The sequence below is a fragment of the Coturnix japonica genome, chromosome 6 (assembly GCF_001577835.2).
Source record: "Coturnix japonica isolate 7356 chromosome 6, Coturnix japonica 2.1, whole genome shotgun sequence".
NCBI lineage: Eukaryota > Metazoa > Chordata > Aves > Galliformes > Phasianidae > Coturnix > Coturnix japonica.
Genome location: NC_029521.1, coordinates 8,896,984 through 8,913,435, shown reverse-complemented (window position 1 = coordinate 8,913,435; position 16,452 = coordinate 8,896,984). Strand labels below are relative to the sequence as shown.

The window sequence follows — 16,452 nt, the reverse complement described above, 5'->3', positions numbered from 1 at the left end:
GGCACTGGCAATCCTTCATGCACCAACAGGACTGCTTCTATTTGCATAAATTAAATCATACTCCATCTATTAAACATTGACGGCTGAGTCACATTGCACTGCACAGTCACCATTCAGTGAAACGTATCAAAATGCTGATAAGCTGACAGATAGCTGCAGAGGGCAACTTGCTCAAATCTCATTGAGTATCATTTCCTTTTTGCTGCAGGAGCTCCCATGAATGCCCTGGATACACAGCAACTCAGCCACCCTTGGTCTCAGCCTCCAAATGCTGATACAGCAGCACGTCCATTTCAGAGATTATTCCCAAATAAATGGGGGAAGGAAAAGAGCTTTAAGCACCACTTTGCTACGTTTCATTTGATGCCAGCTTGGTTGTTTAGCTTTTGCCTGTGAGACTCCACCTCCTTTCTGAGTCCCCTTAAACCACGTACAACATCTATCCCAGCGCGGCTCCTGCCCAGCACACCGGCAGAGAGCTGCGTCCCTGTGGTGCTGAGGAGAGGTCGGGCACCTGGTGCCACCACAAACCACCACCATACAACGGGATTCCCATTGGATTGGAAGGATTTGTGGCTTGATACCTCTACCAACATCTTCTTGGCCCTCCGAGTAAACTAAAGGAAGCGATTGCCTGGCACTGACTTGGGAAACATTCTTTTTTAAGGGAAAAAGGAACACAAGTGGGAAGAGTTCTTCTCTTGGTTCCACTCTCCACACACAGGTTACAATGCCAGGCAGGGAGGAGGCCCTCGCTATCCATCATCTCCTCCTGGCACTTTGCTGCTTCACTTGGAAAACAAGAGGAGGAAAGGACACAAGACACTTCATCCCAGCGTGTTTTTAACGGCCGTTGAACCGCTGGATTGAGGATTCATAACATCAGTGCTGACTGCAAGAAAGCACGCAGATGCCAGATGATTTTGTTCTGTGCCTAGCCAGAGAGAAAAGATGAGCACCTTTCCCATTTCAAACACCAGCAACATTTCGCAGGCTGACTACCTCGAGGACGACAACTGGACAGCGGTCACCCAGTTCACCCAACCAGGATGGCAGATCGCCCTGTGGGCCATCACCTATTCCTTCATCGTTATCGCCTCCATCGTTGGCAATGTCACTGTCATCTGGATTATCTTGGCTCACAGGAGAATGAGGACTGCCACCAACTACTTCATCGTTAATTTGGCCCTTTCGGATTTGTTGATGTCTGCTTTCAATACCATCTTCAATTTTATCTATGCCAGCCACAACGTCTGGTATTTCGGTGAGGAATTCTGCAGGTTTCAGAACTGGTTCCCCATCACCGCAATGTTCGTGAGCATTTACTCCATGACAGCCGTGGCGGCGGAGAGGTAAGAGGTGAAGGGGGAAGATAAGATCTGAAAAGCCTTCCCTGGGTTATAAACCATGATTGTAATGCTTTGTGTGACTGGCCCCCAACTACCTTGTCAGGTGCCTTATCAGAAGAGTGGGGTGAGCACTAGGCAAGTAGGCTATGGGGTTACAGGCTAGTCCTGGCATGAAAGTGTGCTCTTCTGGCTTATCTCCACCCTGAATCTATAACAAGTGGAAGCGGCTGAAATGTCATTGTTCCTGTGTTACTTACCATAAAATGTTCCCCTTCCATCACACTATCTCATTCTTTCTTTTCAAACCACGAGGAGCCATCCCGAGCCATCCCTGAGATGGAGCTGCAGCAATAGGCACACACTCTGGGATGCTGAAAGCATTGTAAACCACAGTCCCACTTGAGAGCCCGGTGTGCTGGAAAACCCCCAGCAACAATGGGAAGTAGATCAGGAACAGCAGTCAGTTGCAGTGGTTCACAAGAATGACTCGTTCCAAGAGAGAGGGAAGTAATCACAGCGATTTTGTTTGACTTCTGAGGTAATCAGCATTTTCGTAATACTCTTTATATCTGCCAAGCCTCTTTACTCGGGCTTAACTTTGGGCACTCACTGTGTTCACACCTCATTGGTAAGCAGCGTGATGCTGTTTTTCTTTTTACTAGAAAGTGGTCAGAAGTCCATGGGAATTTCCTGCCCTGCAGGCAGTGAGTGAGGGCACGGAGCAGCTGAGCGCCCTTTGGGACTCTGCGCTCCTTCCTCCTATCCTTCCACCCTCCCACAGCTCATCCTGCTGTTTGCCTGACTCTGGGAACCTTTCCGGCAGAGGCCTTCCCCTGTGTGTCCAGAAATACTGCTGCTTCCTTACTGAGCCCTCCTGTTGACTCCTCAGTTCCCCTCCAATTTCCTGTACCTTATCAAGCATGCATATCTGCATAGGGCCCTTCCAGGGAGACGGTCCCTCTGGAGCCCCCCCAGGAAGCCTTGCTCAGTGACTCATTGGGGTGAGTCCACCGCTCCCGCCCCGCTTGGGGCTGGGCTCACCCTACGCACCCAGCAGCAGGAAGCAGGAGACGGGCGCATCGCAGCAGATAAACAAACCAGCTGACGAGAGAAGGCTTTGCCCTGCATGCGTGACACCCAGAAACTGGCCCTGCAGCTTGCCAAGTATGGGGCAGGGGCCGCTGCCATGGCTGGAAAGGTTGGTAATAAGTGCAGGGATGAGTGATGTGTTGATCGCCCTGCAGATGAAAGCAAGGCTGTATTTAGATGCAACAGCAGCTCCATCTGAGACTCCGATACTCTTTTGCTTTTCCTGGCTTGAAATCAAGGGCTGTTGGTAACAGCTGTTTCATACACGCAGTCTGCCAAAGATCTTTGAAATAATCCCATTTCAGCGTGTCCCCACGACTCCCCGCTCTCATTCCTTAGGGACATTCACTGGAAGTACCTATACAGCCAGAATCTCCCCAGTCACATGGCAAGGATCAGAGAAAACTTTGCATCTCCCCACAAACCATATTTAGCTATTCTCGCTTACCCTTAAAATAGATCCTGACACGGTCTCCTGGAAACTCGCAGCTTCCATTTATTGTTATGAGAACTCACGTCCTCTTTGGCTCCATTGTTTAGGTTTAATAAAACACTGTCTTTTGAACCTGTTTATTGTAAGGAAGGGGGACAAGAAGTGATCAGTCCATTCATCATTGCTGCCCGCATGGACAGTCGTGGCCTCAGTTGCTCACATCCCACATCCTGGGATGCTCCAGGGTGGAACAGGGGTAGAAGCAGGGGGTAAAGGTAGATCTGCGCAGTAAGAGGAGGAAGGAAACCACTGCACAGCATGGTGACACTTCAGGTTCCTGCTGCAGAGGCTGCTAGTCAGGCTGCTCCAGCAGCCATACCTGGCACCCACTGGTCACTAGAGCTGCAGATCATGGGTCTGGGAAACACTCTGGAGAATATTTGCCACGTGATGCTTTCCTGAGCAGGTTCAAGCATTGTGTAATACCACCTGCAATGAGCTAAGGAAATGCAAGGTGACAGGAGAACTATATAGCTAAAAAAGGCTCTGCTGTGTGCAGCTCTGACTTACTGACTGCGCTGCCCGTGTGGGCAGCCACTTTCCGTCCTGCAGCAATGTCGGCAGAGCTCCCTCCCAGCAGCTCAGCCAGCAGACAGCACAGGATCCACAGATTTCTGCCAGAGGCCATTGGCATTTTCCACTCTATTTTGCCTTTGTAACAGCTGTGACAAAGACCATGGACAGCACGTCAAGAAATGCATAATTGATTATGTACTCATTATGATCCCACGCGTTTCTGCTCAGGGAACTTAAAACCAGGCAGAGAAGTAACCCAATAGTCAGATGTGTGAGGGCTCTGAGCAGGTGTGGGCTGGAACGGGCAGCCCATCCCTTAAATCACAAGGGCTCTGGCTTTGGCAAGCAGAGGTGGGTAGCACAAGTTTCCCACTGCTAAGAATCAGCGGGGAAAAAATAAAGTAAAGGATATTGAGTATTGAGGCTCCAATCTGCTGCCTTCATGATATCAGGTATCAAATGAGATTGACACAGTAGGAACAGCGTGTTTAGGTCTTTTTGGTCAAGGAGGGAAGAAAAGCAGCACGTAACTCCAAACAAACACAAACAGATCACAAGATCCAAATTCTAGACTAAAAGTACAAAGCATTTTAAAAAGAATTAAAAATAAAACTAGCAAAAAAAAAACCAACAAAAAAAACCAACCCCAGAATTCAAAGCAAGGGGAATACTTGTGAAGGACTGTGTGCAGGCAGCATAGGTGGTGCTTCCTCCTTGCATCAGAGGTATCCATTCATCCATCCATCCACCCACATGGGACTAACATACCCTACTTTAAGACTCACTGTCAACCCCTTCAGAGTGGACTTAGATATAGAATAGCTCTGCAAATAAGGCCCACCATATTGTTGGGTGAGTTTTTACACTTGTTGTATTTGTTGCACAGTTTACCAACATAACCATAAATGTATTACTCACTTTTCATGCAGGTATGTGGCGATAATTCATCCCTTCAAGCCCAGGCTTTCTGCTGGAAACACCAGGGTCATCATTGGGATAATCTGGTTGGTGGCTTTTGGGCTCGCCTTCCCACAGTGCTTCTATGCTGAGATCATGATGGACAACGGGACAACAAAGTGCATCGTTGTCTGGCCAGATGACACTGGGTCGAAGCACCAGCTCATGTGAGAGAGGGGAGAAAACTCACCATTTCTGCAAAAAGTTACCAAACTAATTTCATATCTGAGCTGTTGGCTGCAGACAGTATTGGGGGAGAGGGGCGGAGGAAGGGGGAGATTTGGGAGAACCACATAGCAGGGGAAAATAGGTTTGGGGCAGCTCATCCAAGCTTACTTTTAGTCAGCTAAGGGAACAGCTGCCACGTGATCATGTTCATAGTAAGGAAGGGTGAAACACCATCCTACTCTGCTTTGCAAAGTGGCTGTAGGAGCTAGGAATTCTGGACACCTCCTGTGGTTGCTCGCTGCTGCTGTAACTGGTTGTCACACAACTATGTGCTAAGTGCCAGGAGCTCTGTGTGAGCCTGGCTGATATGCAGACAGTCCAGCATCATAAATCTCTGTGTGTTCACCAGCTCACTGCCCCTGCGCAGCCTCAGAGCTGCAGGATGGGGAGGCAGAGCTATAGGATGTAGGCTGGGATCTGCGCTGGGAACGCAACAGAGCAGCCACAGCAAGGAGCAAACAACAGCAAGCAGCCTGACACCGATCCCTGTGGTGCTCTGCAGAGCAGATGAGCCTGGTTCCTAATGCAATGAGGAGCTACACAGTGTTGTCATGCAGAGAAAAAGCATGTGTACCCAGACTTGTGTGGGCAGTGCCAGCAGCGTGTGCCAGTGCCTAATCCTAGTTTTCACACTGTTTATGTTAATTTGACAGCCACTGTAATGGAGTGAGCAGGTTGTTCCCACCCCATAAATGGTGCTTGCTTAAAATAGTCAAACCCAAGCAGAGGAGCTGTGGGGTAACAGGGAAGGCCAGAGCTTTTGTGCAGCCAAGGGCCATGGCAGCACTTCCATCTGGAGCAGAAGCAGAGTCGCATGCTGGTAACAAATGCTTTCACAGTGTGTGTGCTCTCAAACAAGAACAGCCACAGTATACCACTCACCTGCTATAGCCAGCAGCAGTCAACCATCCCACCACAAGAGAAATGAGTCTTTGCTGGAGTCACCGTCCCTGGAGGTGTTGCAGAGCCATGGAGATGAGGGACGCGGACAGGAGGCAGGTGGAACTGGGCTGGGTGAGCAGAGAGGGCTTTTCCAACTTCATGATTCCATGATTCTGTTCACAGAAGCCCCTGTAGGCAAAATTTCTAGATGATGCTTTGGAGCTGAAGTTGATGGGAGCCAGACAACTTCTGGAGATCCCTTCAGGAGACACACTGATATGGAAATGTGCTTGTTTTTCTTTTTCAGGTATCACATTGCCGTGATCGTGTTGATTTATTTACTGCCTTTAATGGTGATGTTTGTTACATACAGCATTATAGGAATTACTCTGTGGAGCAGCACAGTTCCAGGCAACCACGTTAATCGAGTCCGCTACAAACATCAAGTCAACGCCAAAAAAAAGGTCAGAAGTGACAATAAAAAATGAGCACCCTCAGCACAGCAGCCCTTCTAGCTCCTGCTCCAATTAGAGCTTGGATTGGATATCAGATCCTGTAGGTTTGGGCATCAAAGGTTGACAGACTATATCTTAGGCCAAGGGGCAAAGGGCATCACCCAGTGAGCACAATAAAAGCAGCGTTCTCCACATCCCAGCCAGGCTCCAAGGAAGACAGCTCACATCAGTGGCATCAGGCTGGGCTGCCTGGCAGTCCTGAGAGCAGAACATCATGCCTGGTGAAGCCACATACCCTCCTGCCCCTCATTTCCACCACGAGGACTGGTTTCCTTGCCCAAACAGCCCACACACAGCACTTTAGGGGGGCAAAAGAGGCCCAGAACAGTAGCAGAGTTCTGTATATGCCAGCAAGCTCAGCCAGCCAGAGGCCCAGGTATAATGCACACTTCTTCTTTCTTTTCCCCAGTTTGTGAAGACCATGGTGGTGGTAGTGATCATTTTTGCTGTCTGCTGGCTGCCCTATCACATATACTTCATCCTGGGAAGCTTCAAGGAAGACATCTACCAGCAGAAGTACATTCAGCAGGTTTATCTCACCATCTTTCTTCTTGCCATGAGCTCAACAATGTACAATCCCATCATCTACTGTTGTCTCAACCAAAGGTGAGTAACATGCTTTAATACAAGGAAGGAGGGAAGAATCTGCAGTCCCCCCCATGCATCTGCTGGCCCAGCACCAGGCTGATTCAGCTGCTTGCTCCCCTATGAACCCCCAGCATGGGCATGAAGCCCATGTGGGTCTGCACACCTCCAGCACCACCACCAACAAAATGCCTGACCATAAAGTGGCACCCTTTATTTCCATGGTGGTTCAGGGGTGGAATCAAGATGCACATTTGCTCTTTCTCTGTGTGATTGAAGATCTTTGTATTTATTTTCTTCTCTTATGCTTACAGGTTTCGTTCTGGTTTCAAATTAGCCTTCCGGTGGTGTCCATGCATAAAAGCAACTGAGATAGACAAGCTTAAACTCACAGCCCCATCTCTCTGTCAGTCAACCCGCAGAAAAGCAAGAAGATCAAGTTCCAACACAGAAACTCAATTCAATGAGAAAGAGAAGACCTCACTTACCCTCGCCCAGCAAACCCTTTGATTTCTTCTAAAAAGCCTGCCATGAAACTGTGACGAATTCTGGGGTTTTCAGGCCTGCTGCTTCCTCTCTCACCACTTAGAAGTGAGAAATGGTTCCCTAAAGAGTTATCTTTGCATGGATTTTGATATGCTTGTACCAAAATATGATGTAATTTTCCTGCTAAACTGTGCTCAGGTGACTCCTCCACCTTCACCTCCTTCCTTGTGGCACCCAGCTGGGGACAAAGGCACATTGAAGAGTCACAGGCAGGGCTGGTTGGGTGCCTGTGAGCTCCTGTCCCTGGGGAAGGTGCTCAGCAATAGCTGCTGAAGGCAGCTCCTTAACCCCCACTCTGAGCAGCCAGGTTTGCAGCACATGGTGTAGCACATGGGTGTGCAATAGCCATGGCATTTCTGAGCTTTGTACTATGAAGCTGCCTGAACCACAGCCTCAGCAGCCCTGCAAGGTCCCCATCACAGAAGCCCCTTCGTTGTCTCCTTCTAGACTTACCCATTTCTGTCATCACCATTCTTCCCTCCTCAAATACTAAAATAAAGGCTGAAATGTGTCATCTTCAAAGCCTGAGACACGTGCACGTATGCAAAACAGGAGAATCTGAAATACAAAAGCGATACATACTGTAACTCAGTATTTTACACCAGATTGATAAACAGCACCTTGCATTCCCCTTCATCTTTGATGACAGGTTTGCATGTAGCATTACAGAGCCATACCTTGGCATGCAGGAAGATCCTACAATGTCAACAACATCCAATTATTTCAAATGAGGGGTCTAGAGGTTGCACAGACACTTGCTGCAGGGAAGCAAAGAACACCTCCACAATATTCACAAAAGCCGAACCTCTTTCACATGCAGCAGTCCCTGAGGACTTCTATTCTCTAGGGGTAAGAAGCAGTTTGGAAAGGGAAGCCCCACCAGGTCCCACTGCTTCTCATGGAGTACATCACCTATAGTCCACTAAGGTAGAAAGTCACATGGCCAGAAACACAAAGTCCCTCTCTGCTTGCTATGAGCTGCATCCAATGAACAAAATCCAACAAACCTGTGCACACACCTCCAAAACTCAGTCACCCTAAGATCAGGTTGCTGTCAGCTCTGTGCCTCTGCTGAGCTAAGAGAGGGAGCACCAGGCACAGAGGCCTGCACGACAAGCACCCTGTTGGACACATGCACAAAACCCAGGCACCACCAGGATTAGGTTCCAGCTCTCCCTGCACAATAACTCTTCCCAAAGCTGGCAGCCAACAGCACCTCTTCCAGAAAGAACCACTAAACACCAGGTAACACACATCAAAAAGTTTAATATTGTCACAAATACCACGTAACACTAGTATCAGAGCTACTAGTGTGCAAAGTAAAAAGACTCTCTACCTTTGCAAAACCAGTCAGGCATGCAATTTTTCAGGTAGACACACACTTAAAGCTGCAATGACTGTTTGTGACTCACATGTTACTTTACAACATTCACTCACAGTGCACCATAACGCATATTGAAATGTTATCCATAGGTAGGGCAATCCAAATCTTAGGGGTGGAAAGAGGACAAAGAGGAGCAGCCTGCACGCTGACAGTTACTTTCTGCAGGAGAAAAGAGTGGGGAGAACCATGCAGAGTCCTCACATGTATTTTGGTAGAAGAGTGGGAATTCAGCACTGCTGCGTGGTCTCCCTCTGCAGAAAGCAGAGCGACTGACAAGTGTTATTTAGCTTTTGCCTTCCTAACTGCTTCTCAATGCAAGTAATGCAACTGCTGTGCAAATACAATAATGGCATTGACTCGACAAAGGGCAGGATGCACCAAGTGTACACGGTCTTAGTTGTTGCTTTAGTCCTTGGAATAAGCTGGGCCTGATGTTGTCTTTGTGGTTTATTTAGGTTATGCAGCCAGGTCCTCCATGTCAAGTTCAAAATGAAGCCCTTTCTGGTCATTAACTCTAGCTGAGTGCTTGTGTTCTGAGTGCCTGCTTAACAGTACTATAGATTAAAGCTTTGTGTGGAAGCAAATACCCATTTAAGGCGAAAGACAGAAGTACACATCCGAGCAATACTATTGAGCTGCAGATTCCTAGGAGGGCAGTCGCACGCCCTGAGCTAAACTAACCAGAAGAGATAAGAAGTAACTTTCCTAAGAACTCTTTAAACAGATGAATGCAGCACAGCCCACGGACCACAGGTCTGCCAATTTCCCAGGTCTGAAGATTTGGATTACCCCAATCACCAGCCACTTTGTTGGACTCCGTAGGAATTTCGTGCCGAAATGTTACAGATTTTGCTCAGTAACACAACACTGTTCACAAAAGCAAGGGGAAATACCAGTGGAACCAGATCAGTGGGACAAGGGCGTTTAATTTTACCATGACAAAACAGGCATCAAGAAAGCAAGTTAATCACGTTGTCAAATCCCACTATAGAGTTACGTGCGTGCATAGCGCCAACACACTGCAATTCTTCCACAGTGGCCTTAAACAAAACAACAGCAGGTAGATCTGCTGGAGGGAACTGTTGCTTCCCTTTCACCAAAAGCACTGGTGCCCAGGCGTGGTGATCAGCTTGCTGGCGGTGCACTTCACAGGGATGCTGCAAAGGTCACACTCGGTATGACGCAATGGCAGGTCTCAACACACATCAACTGGGGGAAATTTCATCTTGGACAACAACCAATGGATTTGTAACTGCAGAAATTATAGACCGTTTTTTTCCATGACCTACAGATGGGGAAGGTATCAACAAGGTGAATAAGAAACATGCAGATTGGGGTCCATAAACAGGAGATATTATTAACAGCACACATTCTATCTCGTATCCTATTCTTTTTATGTCATTAGTTGTATATATTTTTTCCCGATAAAGCAGTGAGTTCTGTTGTTTCCTTTCTTTTCTTTCTTTTCTTTTTATTTTTAACCAGTTCAGACTACGCAGTCGGCTGCTTTAGGAGAAGGTGCTCACAAGACAGACTTGGGGCCAGGGTTGTGGAGTTCAGTTCTGCTCAGCATCGCGAAGCCTGCATCCCACTGCCGTGATGAGCGCTGCCCCTTTCCCGCTGCCGTCCTCCGAGAGCAGGAAGGTCACATCACACTTGGGTGCCAGATCTTTGACTGTTTGGTGCATAATCCTCGAAAAGCTGCAAAGGGAAAGAATGGCAATGGGCAAGGGAGGTCTTGCAGCACCTGCAGAGCACAGCACAGCTGCGGGCCTTTGCAGTGCTCCCCTTATCACAGCAGAGGGAACTAAATATTGGAAGCTATAGTGGGTTGAGAAGACAGGGAGCAGAGGTCTTTTCTCTCCCTCTCTTCACATGGGGCTACTTGGACCACTAGAACGACAGCAAAGTGGAAAAAAAGATATTGTATGCTCTTCTTCTCACATACCTCCTTACACTGGAGACAGGCACTACTCATGTCCTCCCAGTGGACTTAGCTGTGCTAGACCCCTGCCTTCAGCTGTTGCTGCCTCCTAGTGGTCCATCCCCTTTGCCTGCTGAGTAGAACCATCTCTCAGAGAGGCATCAAGCCCTCAAGTTGCTCTGTCACTGCCTGTACATAGCCAACAGATCATTCCCTTGCTATGTGGCCTCAAACTTGTTCAGCAAGCTGTCTCGCCTTCAGCTTGGCACAGCCCCCTGAGTCCTTCACAAGTCCTTCTTGATCCTCTCATTACCCTCTAGAAGGCTCCAGCCAGCCCTGACTAAGATCTCTTTTCCCTGGCTCTCGTCTTAGCAAACAAGTGAAACCACTTGGGAAAAGGACACACAGCAACATGCTATAGGTCACAGGCAAACAAACACAGAGGAGAATACTCACTGTGGGTGTAGTTTGTACAGAGTCCCATCCACACCAACCGTTATCTCCAGGTGCTCCAAGCCTCTGTTCTCCCTAATTTTATCTACAACTGCAGCCATTCCAGCACCACACAACTGAGCTGCTCGCTTTGACACCGCTCCGCACACTGTCTTGACAATGATACTGTCGTCACATGTGCTGTTGAGTCCCAGCTGCTGGAGAATGGTTCGCACCTGAAGCAAGGCTAACCTGTCACTGTGGGAGCAGAAGAGCACGGCATTAAAGGCTTTCCTCAGCTGAGCCACTGGCAGGAGCCTCACAGCATCAACAGCTGCTTCCATGCACCCTGCCTTGCAGCAGCCCTCAGGGAATGCCCACTCTCCTTCCAGTACGGTGTCTGAGCAATAAAGACATGAAAATGTCCACTGAAGAAGTATTCTTCAGCTGATGTACATTCAGTTCAACACTTAGAGCTATGCACAAACAGGCACAGAAAAATGATGTCAAGTGATACAGTAAGGGAACCTTTGACAGCCATTCCTATGACATAGCTGTGGGCACTGCTATAAATGCAGGTGTCTCAAGGAGCCCTTCCACACATGTACAGGTTCTTGATGAAACCAAAATCATCTCTGGGAAACTAAGCCCTATCCTACAGCTGTCAGGCCCCACCAGCAGCACCACAAAGCATTACCCACTGCTTCACTCCACACAGCCTCCCTTACCTCTCAATCTGTGAAAGGAACTTGGTTTCAAAGATATGCCTGGTCTTCAGCGTTTCTGAGATCTGCCCTCTGAACAGGAACCCTCGTTTGGTGAAGTCAATCAAAATATTGCGGACTATTTCCCCCAGGTACATCCCACTGATCATCTTCTCGTACCTGCAAGGAAAGACAACAGCACAGCTCAGGGGACACCCGTTAAGAGGGACATGTGCAGGCAGGGCATGAAACATGCAAACCAACTGAAAAATAGCAGCCATTTATTATGGCAAGAAAAAGCACAAATGCTCAGATGGAAACCTTGTGAGTCCATCTAAAAGTACCTCACATATTCCTCATGTGCCTTTTCCCCCAGCCAGACAGTTGTTAATGACAGCTAATGTTTCTCCCAGACAGAAGAAATGAAAAATTGTTGCCAGAGAGCCAAATGGTGCCTGGATGGAAGCCATGTTTGCTGCGTATTCCTTAGCAAAGCCCGAAGCAGAACCCAGGGAAAACCTGTAGCCACTGTTCAGAGTCTGGGGGGAGTCCTCTCAAAGCGTGGATGGGACCTTGAATAGAAAAAGCTCAGTGGCTCCATGCAGGAAAAGCACAGCAAAGTCATATGGCATGGGCTGAGTGCAGCATTTTTAAGGGAGTGCTGCAAAACACCCCTTGAAAGTTAAAAATAAAAATAAAAATATGAAGAGGTATGGTCAGCACATCCCAGGGTTGCTGAGCTGTATGCCAGCAAGCCAGGGGATCAGGGATGGTTTGGGCTTTTCAATTAATTCCAGCGCCTGATTTCCAGTAGGGAACCAATAGTTCAAAAGCCAGCGGGAGGAACCAAGCTGTCCCAAACCTCTCACTCAGCACGCAGAACCCGAGTTTCCCACCAGCAGGCCTGCCCCAGGCTGCAGAGAGGGAATGTTTTCCACCCGCAGACTTCCTCCTGGCACACATTCAGTAGCGGTGCTCTGTGCAGCAGCCATGGACAGCCCTGTGCTGAGGACGGGAGACTGCTTGGCTCTCCTTCCTTTCTAGCATCATTCTGGTGTGAAAGGAGCATTCTGTGCTCTGTAACCGAGCTGTGCCCTTAGCAATGAGAACTGAACACTTTTTCATTTAGTGAAAAGTGCTTTCAGTGATGCATCCTTTATTTCATCTCCTGAAGCTCTAAGCAGGGTTCCTGCCCTGGAGGGTACTGAGCCCAGCAGAGCAGCCACCTGGAAGCAGGCCATGTAGTCCATTTAATACCAGGAGCTCTCACAGGCTTGTACCCAGTAAGCGTCCTCCTCCTGAGCGCCCAACTCTTTTTGGAATCAATTCCAAGAGACGGAGCTCTCTACAGGGAGAGTTCAGCTAAAAGAGATTAAACTGAGACCAAGAGCACAAGAATGACAAGCCATCCTAAAGCCCTGCGTACAACATGGGATGAGAAATAGGGTGCCTCAGTAATCAGAAGACTCCTGAGGCTCTCACCAAAAACACTGCACCACAGTTCCATGGCAGCAAACAAGCTCTGTGAAGATGCTCAGTGGACATAATGGCTCCACCCACCCAAAGGAATTTGATAGTAGTTAAATGAACTTAGGACTTTGTAAAGAAGACACAGAGGTGCCGCTGCAGAACAACGTGGACATGATTAGGACCTCAACTGCCAGTATAGAAGACAGTAGGAAGAGAAGATGAGGGATGTTTGCCCTCTTGGAGGCTAGAAAAAGAGAAGCAGAGAAGGGGGAAATCACACAGGACAGATGGGCTGCAGTCATTCTCCATTCTTAACCTCTCCCTTCTGAGACCTGGGAGAAATCCAATTCTCTCTTAAAAGCATTTGAGGCAGTCTGGCTTATTCTCAGCACAGCATTTATCCCACAGTACCTTTGCTTTCCAGCATTTAGTGAATAGTCATCAACTGCTTTGTCATATATTGTCCTGATGTCGTCCAGGCAGCCGTTGTCCCCGAACGCGCCCCACTCCATGTTGATACACATGCGGCCCTGGTCGCCCTCCACCAGCTCCACGTTTTTCATCTCCTCCATGTAGCAGGCATTGCTGCCAGTTCCTGAGGAGAGAAAACATTGAAAAAATATTGAAACTCCTGGCAGTCACCTTCCACAAAGCCCACAGACATATGAAATCTGGGGGAAAATATGGCAAAGGGAAAACCTCAGGAAGTTCTAAGGCATCAGGCAAAGAAAGCCCCAGGGATTTTAATGGCTAATGGCAGGTTAATGTTTAGTTTTTTGCTTCTTTTGTTGCATGTTTCTTTTTCTGATGCACAAAATTCAATTGCAGACTGACAGTCTGATCTCTGATAGGTGATTTCTTGTTACCAGCAGATAAAAAGCAGAGACCCAGTCTCACCTGTGGCAGTTTCCAAAGTATTCAGTAGTCAAATCAATCCAAGCAGGGGACAGCGGGCTGTTAAAGCCCTGCGGCTTTTGCTCTAATTATCCCAGAGGCACCCAGGCCACCTACCAAGTCCCTGCTCTGCACACAGACAGCAGTTGCAGAGCATGTCTGGAAGGGCTGCAGCACAGACAGAGGATGCTCACAGCATCCCAAGGACGTGCTGCCCTTCCTGCAGGGAACTCCCCCTGCAAATGTGTTAGCAATGGAGTGGCACAGACGAGGCTTCCTACCCCCACTGCTCTGTGCTGACTCATTCTCCAGCTGTCTGAAGGAGTAATTGGTAATATTTTATCTTCCTCCAAGCCACTTTGAAAGCACTGTTTAAGCTCATAGATGCTTTGATCCCTTCCTTCTCTTTCTCACTGGGCAAGGCCCAGAGAACTTATTTCTCTGGAGAACTTTGGGAATTCACACCATCCGTGCCACAGAGATCGCCAAAGCCCAGGCATGACATGTGCAAAGGCATCAGCAGTCACCTGTGAAGTTATTCCAGCTGTTCCACTGCTAGGAAGGGAGCTGGTAGTCAATGCACTTTGTCAGTCAGAGCCTTCCTTCATGTGCACCGATGGAACATTTTCAGGAAAGCACAGGGATGTCCCCATGAGAATACAGACAGAAGTAAGTATCTCAAACACATACCCACAATGAGTCCAATTTCACAGTTTGGGTCTTCATAAGCACAAGTCATCATCGTGCCCACCGTATCATTCACTACAGCTACCACATCCAAGTCAAACTCCTTAGGAAAAGAAAAAAATAACAGTAAGAACTCTGGGTTTGGAGAAACCCCTCACACTGATGGTAACACCAAAGCGAACACTACCAAAAGAAACAACTGGAAGTACTGGCCTGATTTCACATGTGCAGAAGTCTGAAGTTAAAGTACCAGCAAGCAGCTATGGCACCTTGCATGCTTTACCTACTAAAGACTATAGGAACTGAAGGAAGTACTTTCCCAGCTGTTCCCTTTGACTTATGCATAGCTGAGTACAGATCCTGTAAACAGGTACATGGCAGAGACCTATTAGCATTCTGTATTTCAGCAGTGCAGTAGCAAATCCAGCAGCACTTGCTGATAAAACTCTGTTAAATTCCATGCTGTCGTCTGGTTATTGTCTTCCCTTACTAGAAAGCATCAGTTAAGCTGCTTGAGGCTTTTTAAAGAACAAGTGTTATGGGGGCAAAACCTGTCATTTAGGGTGCAATGAGAACCATTCCTGCAGCTACTGCATTGACCATTCCTGCTTTCTCAGTGCTGTGATGCAGTGGCAATCACCACAGGGTTTGAAAACTGATTTGAAAGTTCTGTTCAATTTAGCAAAGTCAGAAGCCTCTGGGGGAAAACAACAACAACAAAAAAAAAACTAAGCAAAGTAATTCCCCAGCATGGCTCATTTTGAGCAGCAGTTGCAGTTTGCTGGCTGAACTCTCACATTTCTCCTAGACTGCCCTATGTAGTGACCTGGACGTGTGGCCAGCAGAGCCACAAGCTGCCAAAGCTGCTGCGTCTGGACCTGCCATGCATGGCAGGAGGCACAGCCTGTTTCCTTTAGGCACACTAACCCCACCAGAGGGAGCCACCCTAACCAGGAGCTCTGCAGGCCCTGCAGGGGAGGGAGAATTAGGAGGAAGGAAAAGTAAAAATCACCTCTCTTCTTTTAATTCCTTCTCTTAGCAAATACACCACGTCTTCTCCCTCACAGTCTGTAGCTTTGAATCCTTTTGTCCAGTTGAGAAGGATACCCTACAAAGAAAGCAAACAGGTTATCGCTTTTCCTGATGCATTGTGGAGTGCCCCAAATCCTGTATACCTCTAAGGGAACATAACTGAGTACTTCTATCTAATAATTTCGCTGCATGTACACTCAATATTTGAAGTGCTTTAGTGAGTGGTTATGCAGAAGGCTCTGTTATATCTGGAATTTGCATCTAACACCACTGACCATGCTTAGTCTCAAGATTTCCAGGACAGAAACATTTGCTAATGAGTGAATCATTCTGCATCGTGCCCAAAGACAGAAGACGACAGTTAAAACGAAAAAGCAAAACATCAGACATCTTGGTTTGAGACAAAAACTACTAATTTTTGAAAACACAGCTTGCTCCAAAGCACCACAGCAGGGGACAGAGCTATTGCCCAACCTGCAGCAACACAACAAAGTCAAAAAATAAAGAACACAACAGAAGACATATCTTCCTTCCAAAAAAACCCATAAAAGTACCAACTAGATAAAGTTATTAACAGCTGCATAGATGGAATTGGTGGTGATATGTGGCAGCAGAAGGGTTAAACACAAGCTGTAGGCTACAGCAGTCCCTGGCTCATCTGGAACAACCAGCTCAGCCTGGGAAGGGCTCTGGCAGTGGGGAGGGACAGAGCCAGCACTGCCTACCGCTCACACAACCAGGGAGGTACCACAGTCCAGTGTGTAT

The 16,452-nt window shown here is 47.9% G+C and overlaps 2 protein-coding genes across 5 annotated transcripts in view; one reads left to right on the top strand and one right to left on the bottom strand.

Annotated features, from left to right (window-relative positions):
• The first annotated feature begins 162 nt into the window (after positions 1-162).
• Positions 163-9,146, top strand: TACR2 (tachykinin receptor 2). The gene is made up of 5 exons (XM_015866389.2): positions 163-1,352; positions 4,377-4,571; positions 5,822-5,978; positions 6,439-6,635; positions 6,929-9,146. The coding sequence occupies exons 1-5, from the start codon at positions 952-954 to the stop codon at positions 7,122-7,124; spliced, it is 1,146 nt and encodes a 381-aa protein (XP_015721875.1). The 5' UTR covers positions 163-951; the 3' UTR covers positions 7,125-9,146.
• The window catches only part of HK1 (hexokinase 1), a 32,102-nt gene continuing 24,056 nt past the window's right edge, over positions 8,407-16,452 (bottom strand). For all 4 annotated transcript variants that reach the window (XM_015866387.2, XM_015866385.2, XM_015866388.1 and 1 more), the window contains 6 exons: positions 15,668-15,763; positions 14,659-14,758; positions 13,486-13,669; positions 11,629-11,784; positions 10,925-11,158; positions 8,407-10,245 (listed from right to left, as the gene is read on the bottom strand). In XM_015866387.2, the coding sequence (XP_015721873.2) occupies positions 10,101-10,245; positions 10,925-11,158; positions 11,629-11,784; positions 13,486-13,669; positions 14,659-14,758; positions 15,668-15,763 (915 nt within the window). In that variant the 3' untranslated portion in view covers positions 8,407-10,100. The remainder of the gene's footprint in view (positions 10,246-10,924; positions 11,159-11,628; positions 11,785-13,485; positions 13,670-14,658; positions 14,759-15,667; positions 15,764-16,452) is intronic.